The 13,477-nt window shown below is 37.4% G+C and overlaps 1 protein-coding gene across 1 annotated transcript; it reads left to right on the top strand.

Annotated features, from left to right (window-relative positions):
* Positions 1-9,443: 9,443 nt before the first annotated feature.
* Positions 9,444-13,026, top strand: LOC127095511 (uncharacterized). Its single transcript, XM_051034192.1, has 2 exons — positions 9,444-10,302; positions 13,013-13,026. The coding sequence occupies exons 1-2, from the start codon at positions 9,444-9,446 to the stop codon at positions 13,024-13,026; spliced, it is 873 nt and encodes a 290-aa protein (XP_050890149.1).
* The last annotated feature ends 451 nt before the right edge of the window (positions 13,027-13,477 follow it).

Genomic DNA, 13,477 nt, shown 5'->3' with positions numbered 1-13,477 from the left:
TTTTCTTTTTCACTCCCTCCACCTTCACTTCATCATTCTTATTTTTTTCGACTTCCACACTTTCTTTATTTTCTACTTCACCATTTTTTTCATCCTTTTCAACTTCTTCCTCACTCCACTCCCCAACTTCACCATCAATACTATCCTCTATTTTTTTCTCCTCATCTTTTTTTTATCCTCTCTTTTTTCACTCTCACTAATCAACTCCCTTCCACTTCTCGTCGTTATCGCTTTACAATGCTCTTTTGGATTCGTTTGCGTGTTCGCCAAAAAAGATGGTCCGGGTTGTTGTTCCGCTAGTTGTTTAGCAAGTTGACCGGCTTGAGTTTCGAGATTTTTGATTGCCGCATCGTTGCTCTTTTGATTAGCCATCGACAATTGCATAAATTGTGTCAATGTCTCTTCTAACTTTGAAGTCACAACCGACGGTTGTTGAGGTTGGTAAGGATTTTGGGGAGGATTTTGACGGCTAGAAGTACCACCCCCATAACCTTGGTTATGGTGATATTTAGCCCTTGGTTGGAACCCTTGATTCCCTTGAAAGTGTTTTGTTGATTTTGAGGATGTTGTTGATACGGTTGTTTTTGTTGGAGGTCATTTAGAGCCATTCGGTTAATGATATCAGTAGCTTCTTCGGCGCTTTTAGACAACAAAGAACCACCCGAGGTAGCATCCAATAAAGTCTTGCAATTCGGTTGGAGGCCATTCTTGAAAATGTGGATTTGAGTCAATTCGTCAAAACTATGCCCTTTGCACTTTCGAAGCATGGATTTAAATCTCTCCCATGCCTCATTCAATGATTCGTTGGCTCGTTGCGAAAACACGGAGATAGCCGTTTTGGATTCCATGAACCGGTTGTGGGAGAAAAATCTTTCGATGAACTTCTCTTCCAACACATTCCAATCCGTCATGACTGCAGGTGTTTGATCTAAGTACCAATCTTTGGCTTTGCCGAGCAAAGCATGAGGAAAAAGTCTTTTGAACAACGGTAGCTCTTGAGCTTGATCAACTCCGACCGCCAATGTTATCTCATAAAATTTGGTGAGAAAAGCAAAGGGGTCTTCATGGTCCATTCCGGTGAATGGACTTCCGTATAGTAAGTTAAGAGTTCCCGTCTTCGTCTCGGCTTGCCTTCCCGTATGGTTGGTAAACTGAGCTGTATTCCTCGGACTGTTGACACATGGTGTGGAAATGGGCGGTGGTTGTGGTGGATGATCCATGATAGGTGTGAAAGGTGGTGGATGTGTTGTAGAAGAACTTTCTCCTTGTTCTTGTCGTTGTCTAGCTTGTTGCCTCCTTCGTCTCGTTCTGCTATTCAGTCTCCTTGCGGTTCTTTTGATCTCGGGATCAAAAAGAAGTTGGTCCTCACGAACCTGCCCTCGCATAAAACGAAAGCTGCACACTAAACCAAACAAATTACAAGCACAAGTCAAAAAATTCAAAAGTTAAAAATTTAGCAACTATTGCGATGCTCGCAATATCAATTCACAATCCCCGGCAACGGCGCCATTTTGTTAGTATAGGGTTAGAGTATCGGGTTTTTGTTATCGTCTCCACAGGGATTGTGTGATATTGCCGCCGTTCGACAGTTGTTAAGTTCTTAACTTATCGTAACAAAGGGGTTTTTGTTTTAGGTCACGGTAGCTTGCATAAAAAGTAAGAAATTACGGTAAAAGTTTTGGTTTTACGATTTGAGAAAGATTGTCAAAGTTAGGGTTCGACGATCACTTTGCATGCATATGTTCGATCAAACATAACTCATAAACTCCATTAGAGGTTAAACACATTCACAAAGTCCACCCAATGTTGTTATCTCTAACACACATTGTGGGTTTTCCCATTTTGATCCATTGTTGATCTCTCACACAATCTATCAAAATGACAACTTTTAGGTTCAACTTTTTAGTGAACAAAATCATTCATTACTATCTCTAGCTAAAGAACAAGGATGGATGAAAACCTAGGTCAAGAGTTGGAAAACATCTCTTGATCATAAACCAACACAAAGAGTTATCAATAAAACAAGGTTTTCACCATATATTCATCATCAAAGAGTTTACAAATGAAGATCATCCCATATACATACAAAGCTTATGATCATCTACATCTAACCTTGACAAAATGAAGGACTTAGCTACTCATTTTCATGGTAGCTTGGTCAACAAGTTTCAGTTGAAGGTTGATCAACATCCGAGTCGAAGAATCGAGATTGGATGGGAATCCACCTTCTTTTTGTGGAATATTGTTAAGAGATGAAGAAATATGAGAAAATGGGTTTCTAGGTTACAAAAATATGATCCCAAGAAATGCTGAAAAATACCTAAGTGTAAAAGTTGTGTCCTTTCCAAAAAGTAGCCCCTGCTACTTATAGTACTGGTTCCTGAGCTGTCATGCTCGCTAGGCGAGCAGAATGGTTCGCCTAGCGAGCCCCAAAATAAGCCACCTGAGGCACCTGCGCCCAGAAGAAATATCCAAGTCCAGATTTCATGTGTTCGCTAGGTGAAGAATCCTTCGCTAGGCGAAGCACACGCTTCCTCCTTCGCTCCAATGAGTTTTGATGTTTTGCTACTGGAATTGCTCGCTGGAAGCTCGCTAGTGGCTCGCCTAGCGAGTAAGTGCTAGCTATGGTTTTGTCCAAGTCTGGGAGTGTTCGCTACTTCCTTCGCCACAGCGAGTTTGATCATTTTGCTACTGTAAAATTCTGGGAATGTTCGCTGGAAGCTCGCTGGGTGCTCGCCTAGCGAGCACTTCGCTACATCACTCGCCTAGCGAGCATGCTGATGATTGCTTCCTTTCTTGGTTCCTTTGCCATCATTCATGTGCCTTTGTTTTCTACTCTTTCATGCCTAATTTCTGCACAATAACACACAAATTAAAGGTACCAAGATCATTTCACATAGTATTGCAAATCAACAAAAGCAAGGGCGGTTTCGAACACTTTCTCGACAAAAAGGAATGAAAGATGCCCACATTTGATAGCTCAAATAAGCACTTTTGGGCATCTAACATTCATCTTAACTGGTGATGGGTTTTCTTCTCCTTGTTGGTCTTCTACCCAGTAACCGGTAGTCGTAAATCCTACTTTTTCTTGTGTAGAGTCTATCCTTTATATGTTCACTTTAATCAGTGGCGAATTTTCTCTCCTTTGGTATTCTATCCAGTAACTGATAGATGTAATCCCTATTTTCACTCCCCTTTTCAGAGTCTATCCTTGATATGTTCACTTTAACTGGTGACGGATTTTCTCTTTGATTTGGTCTTCTACCCAGTAACCGGTAGTTGTAAATCCTATTTTGTCCCCTCGCAAAGTTAATCCTTGATATGTTCATCCTAACCGGTGACGGATTTTCTCTCCGACAATTTTCTATCCAGTTTTTGATAGATGTAATTCCTCCCTTTTTGTTCAGTTGTTATATCCTTGATATGTTCATCCTAACCGATAATGGGTATCCTCCTTGACATCCCCAGGAAAGTATATCCTTGATATGTCCATCTTAACCGATGACGAATTTTCTTCCTTGTCGAGTTTATCCTTGATATGTTCATCCTAACCGATGACGGATACTCTCACCCTTGGTCTTCTGCCCTGTAACTGGTAGTTGTAAATCCTATTTTTCTGCAGTTTTCCCCTGCAAGGCTATTCTTACCCAGTAACCGGTAATGAATACTTCATCCTGGCTTTTCCTCAGCGAGTCATCCTTGATATGTTCATCTTAACCGGTGACGAATGTTCTCTCTGTCAGATTTTTATTATCTCCTTACCCAATAGCAGGTAATAGATAATAGATTTCTGCTCCTCCTGTGTTGGAATTTTATTTCTTCCCCAGTTGAGTTGAGTGCGCATTTCCTTAATGCAATCGTTGTTTCTCTCCAGCGTGAGTCGAGTAACTCAGTTTTACCCTGACTTACTTGTACCCTCTGCAGAGGTTGTTGTTTCCCCGACTGAGTCTTTCCATTTTTTGTGGAATCCCTCTAGTCCCCCATCGGTTTTAAGTCGTAACCTGGCCTACGCATGACTCCTTTATCCCCCAGAGTCTCTGTCTCCTCAGCGAGTTTTCCTTACGGAATATATTATACTCCTATGGACTTTCGGTCTCTCTGATTTCTTTTCTTTTGTGGCAATATTTCCCCACAAAGAATTTACTTTTGCATTCATATCATTTGCATCATGAGGTCTCTTAGGGACCAAAATTTGTTTCTATATGTTATTATTTAAGCCCATTCTACTGAGTCGAGCCGAAGATTTTAACCTTCACCTCCTTAGTTAGAATGTCCTTAAATAGGGGCAGATGTAAGACCCCAATTTTGACCCTAATATCCCTCATGCAATTTCATCATAAGCATTAGCATTGGGATCATACCTTGGCATCCTCCTTACCCCTTTCCATTGGGTTTGTTTTGGGAGAGATCACCAAGCACTTTGTGATTATATCATACTTGTATTTATCATTTCACTAACCAAAATACCAAAAACATGCCTTTCTATTTGTCTAACTCTTTTGTAGGTAGGGCATGATCTCATTGATTCATCAAGATCACATCTAGGGTTTGAGACCCTCATGAATAAAGTGTACAACCAATAATTGATTCAAGAATGGTTATTAACATCATATATGAGTCCCAATGATTCCTACATGTTATATTGATCAAGTTTGCTTCAAGAGTTTGAGGGTGATTTGCCTTGGAAACCCTAGTTTGACTGGGTATCTTGAGTAACTTCTCCAACAAGTTATCTCACTAATTGATCAAATTTCTCTAGGGAAACTTAAAATTTCATCATCTTATGCATATATGATCTACCATGAGCCTAGAAAGTCAAGAGAATTGGAAATTAGCAAGTTGGTTTATGGTGGTTGGTCAGATGAATTCATGTAATCAAAACTGGGTCTCCCTAGACCCTATCTCCTACAATTTTCACCATATGTAAATTATTCCAAGATAAAACTTACTCTAAATTACATTACAAACAACTTTCATGTTGAGACCTAGATCTAGTTTTGCTTGGAAAATCATTTCCTATGTTGAAATATTATAGGTCATTTTGTCTAAACCCTAATTTGAAAGTCAACTTCCCAAGGCCATAACTTGCTCAATTTTTTTTAGATGGAAGATTTCCAAGTTTCAAAATCAAATTAAATGTGTCTACTTCAACTTTTATGTTCGGAGTGGGAACTAATTCAACTTTTTTGAGCATGTGATATGAGGCTACATTATAGGTCACTTTTGATTTATACCATTGATCAAGTGATTTTTCCAAACTTCAAAAATACATAACTCTATCATTTCAAATCCAAAGGACATGAAATTGGTGACCAGTTTTAATGTCTTTGAGAGAGATACAACTTTTATGAAGACACTTTTCTCATTTGAAGCTCCTATAAAAAGTTAAGCAAGGTGGAATACTGAGACATATGGCTTGACACAGAAAAAAATTTATATGTCAAATTTCTCCAAGTTCCAAGTTCCAAATTAAAAAGTGTTCAACATCAAACTTGTTCCTCTTGATCTCACCTTTCCAAAGAGCTTAAATTCTTTCATTTTGGACTTGAAATGCATAGGCCGCGCATGGCCTAAACATGATGATATCATTTTGCATGGATCCAACTTCAAGCATCAATGTTCAGTTGCCTTGCAATCCAATCAATCTTCAAAGCATCCGATCTTCAATTTGAACCTTCAAACCATCAGTTCATGGGCCTATGTGCGCCCATGCAGCATGGCATCATCATTTGCCAATTTTGGAAAGTGGAAGTGAGTGTGCAAATATCACTTGATTCCTCTATAAGTTAAGCTCCATTTGCTCAGAAATAACACACACATTGCGCCAGCTTTAAATCCCCACTGAAAACCCTTCACTCTCGTAGGATAACCCTGATAAATTCATTTGAATTTGAGCTTGAATCTCCACTATTTTGGAATTCAATTCTCCAGGAATCCATTGCTTCTAAACCTTTCCATTCCTCTCCTGTAAGAAATTAGAGTGAGTCCAAGTGCAAGCAAGCTCAAGATCCATCAAGTTCAGACCTCCCTTGAAGGTAATTTGCAGAAATTTTAAACTCTTCGATTCTCTCAATTTATTGCTCAATTCCATTGATTCTTTGATTGTCTGAAGTCCTCCCAATGTAGGCAAGAATATTGAGTTGCTTTGAGGTCAAATCGAAGCAACTCATATCATGTACCTCATTTTTCAATTCCACATATCTCTTAATATATTTGGAATTGGAGGAATTGGAGGTCAGATTCGAGCTCAGTGCCATTTTTTCTTCAAGATCATGTCCCTGTTTGTTATTTTGGTGATGGTTCATCTTGACCAGTTCAGTGAAGCTCACCGGGGAATATGACAAGAGCTCTGGCTCCGGCGATGATGTGTCTTGCATCTGAACCATAGGATCCTCCTTTCATGTTCTAATCCTGAGCGTTTGTTTTGATTACCATCTATGCCACGCGGTTGACTCAGGAACACATGGAACGCGCGTTTTGGATCATCAGATCTCCCACCTCAATTAATGAGGGAGATCTGATGGTCCACGTAATTTAGAAATCTGATATTTTATTTTAATTTCATTTTCTTCAATAATTCATATTAAATTCAATATTGATCCAAAAAATATGGGACTTTCACCAAAAAATTTCAAATATTTTTCTCTTTCATATTCTGAATTAAAATTATTTTTTGGATTATTATTAATATTTTACATGAATTAATTGATTTTTCATTTGTTTTTAATTGTTTAAAAATATTTTTAAATGTCCAAAAATTATGAATTTTTTTCTACAAGGTCCTTTGACCTTGTTTGACCTATGATAAATCTCATAACCATTTCTTTGGTGTTTTGATGAGATTTTAGGAATTGGATAAAACATATTTGAATTAAATGCATTATTTTATTATTTTTAATTGAATAAATGCCATTTAAATTGTGTTGACCATTTGTATTGACTTGTTTGAGTTTCTTATTTGTTGTTGGGCCTTGGTCAAGTTTGATTTGACTTTGTCAAGTTAATATCATTGGATTTAGGGGATTGATGGAATGTACATTCCATCTCCCAAAATGAGTGAATGATATTAATTTGGTAAAAGTCCTCCTTTGACCAATTTGTGATCTCATTCATCCCCTTCCCCTTCTTCTAATTCCCCTTCTTCATTCATTCATTTCCAATTGGCCAATGACATCTCAAAGTCCTAATGCTAGTTGATTGAAAGATTAACATGAGTATGGATGAGATTAGGCCACATCTGTTGCATATTTTTTTGTGTGTGGTATGTTTAATGAGCATAGTTCATAATACTATGTCTCCAACATGCATTAAAACCAAAAGTCTATTGCCCGACCTCAAATAGTTGTGACTTCTGCATAAGTCCAATTACGATCGCTTAACATAACGCGAATTTGTGACATAAAAGGCATAAGCATTCTAGTTAGTGAGATTGTAAGTCTCCCCTCTTCCATGGTATTGTGTGGAAACTTGGCCTTCTTTCCTTCCTTTGGAAGATGTTTTGGTTCAAGGATCCATGCTTGTGGCAAGTGGGTTGAGTGTTCTCCAAAGAATGTCTTGAAATCAAAAGCAAAACAAAACTAACTTCTAACTTACTAACTATTGAATTTTAATTTCAAGCTCTTACTTTTAATGCAATTTACTTTTAGCACTCTATTATCATTTGCCATTATACATATCATTATAATTGTTTATGTTAATGTAATTTTCACTATGTCCATTTGGACCATGTTGTGTGATATATTTTGTTTTGTGCTACTTTGCTTGTTTGTGTGGTCTTTGACCATTAATGTACATAATAACAACGAAAACCCTAAAAAACCTTTGTGTGGACTGTTGGCTTGATCAGTGGACCAGTTGGACTTAGAACTTAGGCAACATTCCTTTGCTAATGGACTTGGCCAATGCCAATTTGTTGAAGAACCAAGTGCTTGCAATTTGAATTTCATCTGATACGTCTTTGAAGATCTCTCTAAGATTCATATGCAATATTGATCATTGTTAAGCTATTATGTTGAACCTGTGACTTGTGGAATTCATCTACTACATGGGCTATTTTGAAGAAGATCATGAAGTGGATAAGCTTGGATAAGGCCATCTTTATTTGATGCCTTGCTCTTCAAGATAATATAATTGTGCATCTGTGTGTTTGTTTGATTCTAAAATTCCAAGGGAATTCTGGGTTTCTATTGACATACTTGTCTATTGGATTGCCCCCATTTGGTCAGATCTTTTCAACTCTAAACTTTTAATGTTGTGCATAGGATAATCTCTTCATCTCTCCCCATTTCTTTAATTTCAAAATCTCTCCCTCCATTTTTCAAAACCTTCTTTGTGTGAACTACTTTTGTTCTAAACTTTGACCACTTTTGCAACAAAGATAGAAACTTTGGTCTTATGCCATTGCATTTTCAAACTTCTTTTCTTAAATAAAACTTGTAAATAAACTTAACTATACTTGACTTAAAATTTCAAAAATCCAAAAAAAGAACTAACTCATTCAAATCATTTTCAGGCCTTTGTGCCTTTCAAACTTAAATTTTGTTAAAAACCAACACACTCATTTTGAAATTTATAGCACGAACTACGAGGTTTTGATCCCTCATTTTTATGTTGGTACGTAGGCACAAGACCGAAGGTCTTGTCAAACACGAAAATATAATTAATGAATTCTTTTCTCATCCCCGCATTCTATTTGTTTGTAAACATCAATTTGTACAAAAAACATATGCACACAAAAAGGGCTCCATAGGAGTACCTATGACACTTTGGGTGCTAACACCTTCCCTATGTGTAACGAACCCCCTTACCTGTGATCTCTGACTTTTATTAGTTTTTATTTGAGAACTTCTTACTATTTGGGTTTCGTTCATACTTTTTCCCTTTTCCCTTGGAAACAATAAAAGCGTGGTGGCGACTCTTGTTAATTGATCTCTAGCTTGTCAATAGGTTGATGATCATGAATTTCCCGCTACAAGTCTTTACCCAGTGTATATATATATATTGGCTGATATAGTCTTGTAAGATTGACTCGTTGAATAAGATTTTTACACATCATTCTTTTATCTTCTTCATATCCTATTTTGCTATCTTTCATCCATGTTTTTCTTCATGGCTTTATGCATCACTGCAGCATCACCAATGTACCATCAACATGGTATCAGAGCTAAAATGCTCTGGTAGCCATTGATATCCTTCTTCATTTTACTGCTTTTACATTGGTCTGCATTTTTTTCCTCTCTCAACTTCCTCCACTGCAGATTCGGTATCCTCCAAGAACACCTCTGTGGTTCTTGATCCTTTTCCCTTCCAATGGCTTACCAGAACTACCATGATTTCTCAACTAATTCCATAAATCCTTTCTATCTCCATCCTATTGAAAACCCGACACACAATCTTGTGACTCCACACTCGACGACAAGAATTATCATAGTTGGTCAAGATCGATGCATATCGCATTGATTTCCAAGAACAAAGAAAAGTTCATCGATGGCTCCTTAACCAAACCTCCGATAGCAGATCCTTTATACGACCCATGGATTCGATGCAACACCATGGTCCTTGCTTGGCTACACCGTTCCATCTCAGAAGCCATTGCCAAATCTGTTATATGGATCGATAGCGCCGTCGGTGTTTGGAAGAACCTCCAAACTCGTTTTTCCCACAGTGATCTATTTCGCATTTCTGATATTCAAGAAGACATGTACAAGATGCGCCAAGGTAATCTTGATGTCTCAAATTACTTTACTCATTTAAAGGTTATGTGGGATGAATTGGAAAATTATCACCCTGTTCTTACCTGCTCATGTGACATACCTTGTTCTTGTGGTGTTATTGCTTCAATTCGGAAGTATCGTGAACAAGACTGCATGATTCTCTTTCTAAAAGGCTTAAATGAAAAATTCACACACTCTAAGTCAGAAATTATGATGATGAATCCCCTGTCAGACATTGACAAAACCTTCTCCCTCGTTATCCAACAAGAACGAGAGATGTACAGTTCCACTGCTACTAGGCATCCTACTCCTACTGATGAGGAACCTGTGGCATTCCAAATCCAGACCAACTCAGGAAATTCTTATGGAAAACCTAGCTACTTAAAGAGCAAGACTCAAGGTTTTCTTGGTGCTTGTGGCCATAATCGTGTATGCAGTCATTATGGAAGAACAAATCATACTGTTGAGACTTGTTTCATGAAGCATGGTTATCCACTTGGATTTAAAGGAAAGACAAAATTTCAGAACTCTGGAAATAATGTACAATCCGTTGTTGTTGTTACCGCTGCATCTGAAGTTTCTCCACATTGTAAGACCCCAATTTTGTCCCAAAGATCCCTCATGGCATCATAAGCATTGCATTGCATAGCCTCAAGGATCATTTGAGCATCTTGGCTTCCTTTCCCTTTGGGTTGGGATCTCCTGTGAGTGGTTTGAGATCACCAGGAATGCTTGCATTATATATCATTGCTTTTCTTGTTTTAATCACTAACCAAAAGCACAAAAATATGTCACTAACATTTGTTTTGCAGCTGAAGCAATCATCAGGTCAAGGAATTCCTTTGTGCATTGAATTGAGGTGTTTTCTTGAGATGAGGACCACATGATATTATATGGAGCTTATATGAGCTAGGGTTCACTTTGAAGCAATATCCCAAAGTGGTAAAGGCTCAAGTCCATCAAAGCATGTCAAGGTCATCAGAGGACCAAATAATCAACTATGTAGTCAATTGAGGGCTTTGAGGTGGGGGAAATGATTTGAGACATCCCATTCATGTTCAAACAAGGCTTATTCATCATGTCAAACATCTATCTTGAAGATTTTGAAGTCATGGCAAAAGTTTCCAAAAATGGAAAGTGACCTGTAATTTCAAGTTTCCAAAAATGGCAAGTTTTTGGTCCACATTCAACTTGACTTTCCAACATCAAAGAAGCTTCAAATGGATTTTTGGTGAACATGAAAGTTGAAGATTTTTCTCTCCTCTTTTCAAAAAGTCCTATATCATGTCCATCGGATAATTGGTTGAGAAGTTATGGCCAAATGATCACAAAGCATGCATGGAAGTTCAACATGGCATAACTTTTGATTCAAAACTCCAAATTGGTCCACTCTTTTTGCAAAATGCTCCTTGTGACCAATACTTTCCAATTGAATCATTTCCTTGCATGAAAAAAATCTCATATGATCACTTGTGCACACATGTTCATTTTGGAGGGAATTTTGATAATTCAAATTTGGTTGATCATGCAAGCCAAATACCAATTCCATGTTGATTATTGGATGTTTTTAAGTGAAATCCCAGCTTGCATGGTACTGTTCACGTGCTACATGGCCATGCTAGGTGCATTTGGCAATTTTGCAATTCACCTCATATCTCTCTAATCTCAATTAACCAAAGCCTAAACCTAATTTCAGTGTGATTAGTGAGTGGTATAAAAGCAAAACCCTAACTGTTTTGCAAAGGAGAAGGATTTGAGATCTGAAAATTCACATTTCCCTCCAAAATTCTCTCTCTTCGAAATCCAAAATTCTTCACACAAACCTTCATTTTCTTTGCACATTCATGATCATGGAAGAATTCTGAGCAAGAATCATCATCTGGATTGGATAATTGAACAAGATTTGGAGCAGTTCATGTACATGAACATGGAGATGGAAGCTTGAAATTGAGTTGGATCTAGGAGTTTTCAACGGTTTCTTTTTGCTTAGAACTTCAAGGCAAGGATATTGGAGGAGATCTAGAACTTTGGAGAGCTTGAACACGCGATTCCAGCAACCTTCATCTCAAGTAGGTTGAAAATTGATCTTCTCTTTTTGCCAATTTATTGCTATGATTGTGTAGATCTTGTTATGCAGAGCATGATGATAGTTTTAGATCTTGATTTGGCTGAATATTGATCATGATATGTGAATTTAAAGTTTGGATGATGAAAATGTTTGTGTTCGATCTGGAAAACCTAGCTTGAATTAGGTTAAATGAATGTGATATTCGTGATCCTGGTGAGAAGAGCTTTCGATCCATATAAAGTTCATGCAATTCTGGAAAATTTCATATGCATCTCCGCCGGAGACGGCCGGAGAAGACGACCGGAACTACTGTTCCGGCGTCTGGTTATGTTGCTACGGTTCGTGTGATGAAACACAGCGTTTCACATTTTGGATCCTTCCAGGCGTGTGTTCGATACCTGGCTTGCGCATTTTCAGAATTTAATTTGATTTCTCATTTCCAGGCGTGTGTTCGATCCCTGGTAGCTGCATTTGCTGTTTTATTTTCAAATTTTCATTTTCCCTCCATTATTTCATATTATTTCACATTATTTTGTTCAACTTCAAAAAATCATAAAAAATAGTAGAATGATCCAATTTGAGTCCAATTGTTTTTCACATTCTTGTTTTAATCTCTAGTTTTTTATAGCATTTATTTCATAATTTGTTTGTTGCTGGATTTTTAAATTGTGATTTTTTGTTTGAACCTTATGCCAAATTGCTTTGTGAAATGCTCATCTTTAATCCAGTTGATCTGAAATTTTGCATGCTTGATCCTCACATGTGATATGATTTTTGAGCTTTGGTTTGGAATTTTTATCATATGCCATCACTGTTTTGGACACATGAAGATATGTTGTGACAATTTGTGTCACATTTTTGGTATTCAATTTGTGCATGTTTGTTCACCTATCATTTGAGCTCTTCTGGATTTGATTTTTTGCACATTGCTTGTTCATAACATAAGTAACTTTCATAAAAAATTTCATAGCCATTGGATGCATTTCTGTTTTGATTTGGATTTTCTAATTTGATTGTCCACTTTGTGCACCTTTGCTTGCCTTTGCTTTACATTGATCATTTGATGCCTTTACATTATGAGTTGATGTTGGTCCTTTTGAGGACATATTATGACATGTTTGAACTTGATTTGTGCAAAAGATTAAGTTCTGTTTTCATCATTTGGTTTGGTTTTGAACCTAGTCTTTGTACTAGTGTTTTGTACATAAACTAATTGTGCTTTGTGTTTCAGGTTTGGACATTTAGCATTGATGATTGGTTTGGTCTTACTTTGTGAAATACAAATGATTTGAATTCTAAAACATTGTTGTTTTGTAGGGTTCTAAATGATAGGTTTGAGCTCATTGCTTCATTTGATTGCTTGACCATTGCTCATTGAATTGTGTAACAGTTGGACTGTTTGTCTGTTTGTTTTCTGTCTGAAATACTAACTGATTAGCTTTTGTACAGGTACATTAGTTGGTGCTTTTAGCTCTTGCTTGAGCTTTGGATTGTGGTTGATACACCACTTAGGTAGCTACTCTCTTACTCCATGTAGTCTGGAAGTCCTGTCACCTTTTTGGCAGGCATTTTGGCTGAAGTCCTCCTTAAGAGGCTCTGTTTGTGATTGTTTACATTTGTGCCAAAGACCTCCAAATGAGGCATGTTATTTGATAAGTCCTCCTAAGTGAAGAGGCAATTGACAGATAGAAGGGAT

The sequence above is a fragment of the Lathyrus oleraceus genome, chromosome 6 (genome assembly GCF_024323335.1).
Source record: "Lathyrus oleraceus cultivar Zhongwan6 chromosome 6, CAAS_Psat_ZW6_1.0, whole genome shotgun sequence".
NCBI lineage: Eukaryota > Viridiplantae > Streptophyta > Magnoliopsida > Fabales > Fabaceae > Lathyrus > Lathyrus oleraceus.
The sequence above is the reverse complement of the archived record's forward strand: the minus strand, read 5'-3'. Positions and strand labels throughout refer to the sequence as shown.